Source organism: Cyprinodon variegatus, unplaced genomic scaffold (assembly GCF_000732505.1).
Source record: "Cyprinodon variegatus isolate N-32 unplaced genomic scaffold, C_variegatus-1.0 Scaffold842, whole genome shotgun sequence".
Lineage (NCBI taxonomy): Eukaryota > Metazoa > Chordata > Actinopteri > Cyprinodontiformes > Cyprinodontidae > Cyprinodon > Cyprinodon variegatus.
Window position 1 is genome coordinate 249,031 of NW_015151295.1, and position 6,654 is coordinate 255,684.

Here is a 6,654-nt window from a genome sequence, read left to right on the forward strand (position 1 = left end):
TAAACTCCGGAGCGACGTATAGTCATAGATTAATCATGATAAATGGATCATTGAAATAATCAGCTAATTTGGAATTTAAATAACTTAATTGTTAAGCAGTCTCAAAAAACATGCATTTAGCAGAATGAGGAACCTGCTCAAAACAGCAAAATTGTGAAAAAGATGAAAACATTTTGCATCCACCCCAATAATAGATTATATCCAGAAGTCATCAAGGGGAATAGTTTTAGCTTCTCCTGGTTCAAAATCTGCGTAAAATGATCTTATAAAAAATTTAAAACTATCCTCAAGTTAATTCTTTAGCAAAATAGGTGTTAGTTGAAGCCCCACTTTTAAAGCATATTATCAAAGTTGTATATTTTCCGTTCCAGGCATTCCAGGCCATCATCTAGCTTTCTGGTAGTTCAGCAGTACTTCCAGCAGATGGCGCCACGTCTGTTTATAGCTTCTCATCAGGATCGGTGCTGGGATTCTATTTAGGCTCAAAAAAGACAGTCTAAACACCATCAGGACAGAAGCTTTGAGTATATAGCCGTATGTTATCATCATTAACTGGATTTTTGTCTATAGGTATAGGCAGGTAATGCAACCATGTACCTTTTAAAAGCCTATTTTTTAAATAACTAAAGCCTAAAGCAATGGACTTGGTGCAAAACACACTGAAACTTTTCAACTAAAGCTTTAGTCCTGTCCCTCCACCTAGCTCTAGGTGTTAGCCTAGATGTACTATCCATGTTGGAAACTTTACTGGGTTAAATATATTATGGGGTAATTTTTCCTCCAAGAAAACTCCCTGGTTCCTGGAAAATGTTCCTGCCTTGGAAAGATGCACTCAGTCTGTGGATGACGAGTTCAAACGTGTCTCTGATCAACTGAAACGGGTTTCAGTTCACCTCTGCACAAAGTCACACAAAACATTCTCATTTTCACAATGCGGCTCAACACGTCCCTCTGACCCAGGAGTCATAGTTACGTTTTAAATCTGTTGTTAAACTTTAAAAAGGTAGAAGTCTGTGTAGCGACATCTTGAAATGGTTAGCTTCCCAGTCGAGGTCAGGTGTGCTACATAAGAAACTTCAGCTCAGCTTATTAATCATCCCCCAAGGTGACATTTCCACTTCAGGCTTAAAGCAAACTCTGAGTCAAAGATTAAGTCATTAAGGCTGTCAAATAAAAACTAGCTTTCAGCTGAAATCAGTTAGAGGACTGTATCCACCTAAAGTGTCAATGCCAAAGAAGAGCTGAGACACAGCTTCCTCCAAACCTTCAGAATAAGAGTCATAAATACCACAGCTGACCTACGAATATCTTTGTTGAACAGCTGTTCAACATCACCATTAAAAACTGGAGTCCACTTAATATGTGGGGGAGTAACCAACCCCACACATATTTGTTTATTTGATAACCGGACGTTTTCAAAGTAGAAGCTTCGAATAAAAAAATAAATACATTGATCTTTATTGATCTCACAATGCAGAAATTAACTCTCTGCATTTAACCCATCGCTTGGGGAGCCGCTGTGCAGCGCCCGGGGAGCAGTGTGGGGTTAAGGGTCTTGCTCAGAGAGCCAGAGTGGCAGTCTGTGGGAGTGGGTTTCAAACTCACAACCTCAGGATTCCACGCCCTATGCCCTAACCACTAGGATGCACTCCCCATTTCAATCAGTTAACTGGGACGGAGCATCGTGTGCAACAAAAATACTGACAGAAAACACATTGACAGACAGAAAACAGACTGAAAACAGAGAAAAAAAAACAATAACAGATAGAAAACAGACAGAACACAGATGGACAGAGAAAAAAAGACCGATAGAAAACAGACAGACAGTAAACACACTGACAGAAAGTAATTTCAATGGTTCACTTGCTGATTATTTACCACTTTGTTTCAATCAAGTGGACACTAACTGTGATATAGCACTCTATGTTAGCGTAATCTTGCATTCAGTGCTGGGAAATGTGCCTCCATCAAGTGCATTAAATTACAAAAGCCTACCATGCTAACTACTAGCATGTCTTTTTCTATCACGTTTCAAACGTTTTGCCTAAAGTCCTCCCCTTTTTTGTCATCGGACCTTCCAAACACAGCAGAGACACTGATGCTGCTCTGCCATGCAGCACCGCTAAATGGGCGCTTTCTAGGTGATAACCTGAGGAGTTTATCCATTGTTTATATTTACAAACAGAACCTTAAAAAGTTCAGTTTGCATCCTTCTCCATAAAACAATGTAAATAATCCAAAAACTGGATTGGTTAATTTTTCCAGTTTAGATGGCAGAAACGTAACAACATTGACCTTTTAATCGGATGGAACAAATTTTAATGTACTAAACTATTAAACGACAATTATTTGTAACTTGATTACTTGTTTACATCCCCATGTCAAAAAGCAGCCACCCTGCTGACATAGTAGTTTAACACCCATCCCCCCCCTGCTGCATCACTGTCACATGCCCAAAACACCAAATGATCACCCCACCCCCCTTCTGAGACACATGTTGGTTGATATCAGCCTAGTTTTAGACTATTTTTAAAAAGGGGCTAACATTGGCTGAGAATGTTTATAACCATAGAAAGCCTGAAATGATTGGGTTAATGCAGGTTTAGCTAGCACTGGACTAGCTAACCACCAGCATCCCATTGGCAAAAAAGGCTGCATGTCTGCTGAAGCATCACGTTAGCTTTGATGATGTCACCACTATGACTGATATCAGGAAAGTAAACAATGGAGAGTAACATGGAAGGGAGCCAGGGCGTATTATGTGTGCTTTTATAGTTTCGTTTAGATGTTTAGTTTAAAAACTCTGCCTTTAAAAGATTTGATTTCTTACAGGAATTTTATTATCTTATCGTCATAGTGACTGAAATGAGAATTATCCTCCTTTCGTGTCCCACACAGACAGTTTTATGACACACAATAGCCCCGTTTACTCTACCCTCTGAAAACCGATCCGTGACGAGCTTGATTCCTTACGACCATTTCACACATGACACTAGCATGGTTCATCACCTCCTAGTGGCGATCGACGGTACTACTGCCCTCTGGAAAGAAACAAGCAAACCAACATGGCGGTGCCTGTAACGTTCAGGAAGTTTGCAGCGAGTCAGGCGAAGAANAAAAAAAACAATAACAGATAGAAAACAGACAGAACACAGATGGACAGAGAAAAAAAGACCGATAGAAAACAGACAGACAGTAAACACACTGACAGAAAGTAATTTCAATGGTTCACTTGCTGATTATTTACCACTTTGTTTCAATCAAGTGGACACTAACTGTGATATAGCACTCTATGTTAGCGTAATCTTGCATTCAGTGCTGGGAAATGTGCCTCCATCAAGTGCATTAAATTACAAAAGCCTACCATGCTAACTACTAGCATGTCTTTTTCTATCACGTTTCAAACGTTTTGCCTAAAGTCCTCCCCTTTTTTGTCATCGGACCTTCCAAACACAGCAGAGACACTGATGCTGCTCTGCCATGCAGCACCGCTAAATGGGCGCTTTCTAGGTGATAACCTGAGGAGTTTATCCATTGTTTATATTTACAAACAGAACCTTAAAAAGTTCAGTTTGCATCCTTCTCCATAAAACAATGTAAATAATCCAAAAACTGGATTGGTTAATTTTTCCAGTTTAGATGGCAGAAACGTAACAACATTGACCTTTTAATCGGATGGAACAAATTTTAATGTACTAAACTATTAAACGACAATTATTTGTAACTTGATTACTTGTTTACATCCCCATGTCAAAAAGCAGCCACCCTGCTGACATAGTAGTTTAACACCCATCCCCCCCCTGCTGCATCACTGTCACATGCCCAAAACACCAAATGATCACCCCACCCCCCTTCTGAGACACATGTTGGTTGATATCAGCCTAGTTTTAGACTATTTTTAAAAAGGGGCTAACATTGGCTGAGAATGTTTATAACCATAGAAAGCCTGAAATGATTGGGTTAATGCAGGTTTAGCTAGCACTGGACTAGCTAACCACCAGCATCCCATTGGCAAAAAAGGCTGCATGTCTGCTGAAGCATCACGTTAGCTTTGATGATGTCACCACTATGACTGATATCAGGAAAGTAAACAATGGAGAGTAACATGGAAGGGAGCCAGGGCGTATTATGTGTGCTTTTATAGTTTCGTTTAGATGTTTAGTTTAAAAACTCTGCCTTTAAAAGATTTGATTTCTTACAGGAATTTTATTATCTTATCGTCATAGTGACTGAAATGAGAATTATCCTCCTTTCGTGTCCCACACAGACAGTTTTATGACACACAATAGCCCCGTTTACTCTACCCTCTGAAAACCGATCCGTGACGAGCTTGATTCCTTACGACCATTTCACACATGACACTAGCATGGTTCATCACCTCCTAGTGGCGATCGACGGTACTACTGCCCTCTGGAAAGAAACAAGCAAACCAACATGGCGGTGCCTGTAACGTTCAGGAAGTTTGCAGCGAGTCAGGCGAAGAAAGCAGCCTTTGGTGGATTTACTTGACAGAGTCAGCTTTTGGGAAGTGGATACGACTAACGCTAGTCTATCAGGGCTTCCAGATGCAGGAAACAAGGATAGACGTTGAGGTTCATCACACTGATAAGCAGAAGCATCACTGGACATCTTGTGGCTCGATAGGGAAGCTAGGATTTTTATGAATGTCTGAAATGTCATGTTAATAGGGCTTGGGATACGCGTTGCATTTTGGGACGTGGCGGCCATGTTGATGGCTACGCGAACATAAACATAGCTCTGATACAACGTTGTTGTTGAACAAAGAGACGTAGAAGTAGAGAGAAAAAAGATGTTAAAATCCCAAAAAGGATCTGGAATTTACTTGGACACATTAAATAGAGCTAGCCAACGACTCTTTATCTCTGACACTTAGTCTCCGTGGTTGCGCCTCCAGGCAGGAAAAAGGTGGAAAGTTAACCCATTTTCTATGTTGTTCCCATGGTGATCATGTGTTGCGCTGTTACAGCCCACAATACAGCAACGGTTTACCATGGTTGAAATCAAGTTAAGGTGAAATTAATCAAATTAAAACACGGCTGAGAGGGAGTACAGTACGCGGTAGTCATGGGCAGTAGTCTGAGCAGCGGTAAAAGAGGCCATCAACATGGCGGCCACGCAAAGTAATTACGTCATGACGCCCAAGCCCTATTGTGGCTCACTGTAAGGAGATGAAGCGGTCTGCTCATGCGGTCTTTGTTTATGAAAACTGAGCTAGAACTGAACCGCGCTGAGACCTACTGATGAACTAGTACCATGTTAGCACGGTTCGGTTGTGTCTGGCGTGGTCCGGTTCAGTTTTGTCTCCCATTTACACTCAACAGTTATCTCGGTTCCGTGCTCAGACCGATCTCAGCACAGTTTCTAAAGGTTAGTGGAAATGGAGCTATAGTGGTCTCCGACCCTTACATTGGGAACCACTGGTGTTGGTGCCTGAGTTTCTAATAAATATCCCCGATCTATACTACCTGTAGGGATCGTTGACGCTGGCGCGGATCATCTCCATAGCCCTCTCTCGTATCCCACAGGTGCTGATGTCTCTCCCCAGGCCCAGGTCCAGGATGAGCCCCAGAGGGCAGGACAGGGGACAGGTGAGCACCATGCAGACCTGGGCCAGCCAGGTGAGTCCAGGCGCCAGCTGGAAGCCGTACCCGGAGCACAGGATGTGAGGAGCCAGCTCAGCCAGGAAGAAGATCAGAAAGCCGCTGGTGAACGCCGCCGAGAAGATGGAGTCCAGCGCCCAGTAGAGGAGCACCGCCAGGAAAGAGTGACCCAGGACGCAGAGGAACAGCAGCGAGCACGTCTGGATGGGAGAGAGAGGATTGTTAGCAAGAAGGAAAGAAAACAGCCAATGGAAAAACCTCTCTGCTGGTGCTTCTCTGCTCTCTATGGAAGCCCCTCCCACCACTCTTATTAAAAATAACCCTGAATATTTTATAATTATGACTTAGCTATCCATTACTAGGAGATATCTGTTGTTTTCCCTCCTGACCGTGGAACACTGGATCTGCTCTACACCCTCAGCAGGATCCTGGAGGGTGCATGGGAGTTTGCCCAACCAGTCTACATGTGTTTTGTGGATCTGGAGAAGGCATTCGACCGTGTTCCTCGGGGGTCCTGTGGGGGGGGGTCCTGTGGGAGTATGGAGTACCGGGCCCTTTAATAGGGGCTGTTAGGTCTCTGTATGACCGGTGTCAGAGCCTGGTCTGCATTGCTGGTAGTAAGTCTGACTCATTTCAGCTGAGGGTTGGACTCCACCAAGGGTAGAGTGCCTTCTCCAGGTTGGGGAGGATGTACTGACCCCTAGTGGAGCAGTTTAAAGTATCTTGGGGTCTTGTTCACGAATGAGTGGAAGATGGTGGGAGATCAACAGGCAGTACACGGCATTATCTGCTGTGAAGCCTGCCCTGTAGTGGTCCGCTGTAGAGAAGAGAGCCCTGAGCCAAAAAGCAAAGCTCTTGATTTACTGGTCGATCTACGTTCCTACCCTCATCTATGGTCATGAGCTTTGCGTCATGCTGCAAGAACTGGATCCCCTTAACCAGAGGTCACAGATTAGCAGACCGCGGTCAGGATCCGGGCCCAACCTGATTTAAAACAATCAATTACTGCATGTTGTCCAACGACAGTGTCTAA

General features: G+C 43.3%; 1 protein-coding gene across 2 annotated transcripts in view; it reads right to left on the reverse strand.

Moving 5' to 3' along the window:
- The window catches only part of cnnm3 (cyclin and CBS domain divalent metal cation transport mediator 3), a 34,307-nt gene that overhangs the window by 25,295 nt on the left and 2,358 nt on the right, over positions 1-6,654 (reverse strand). For both annotated transcript variants that reach the window (XM_015397175.1, XM_015397176.1), the window contains exon 2: positions 5,487-5,821. In XM_015397175.1, the coding sequence (XP_015252661.1) occupies positions 5,487-5,821 (335 nt within the window). The remainder of the gene's footprint in view (positions 1-5,486; positions 5,822-6,654) is intronic.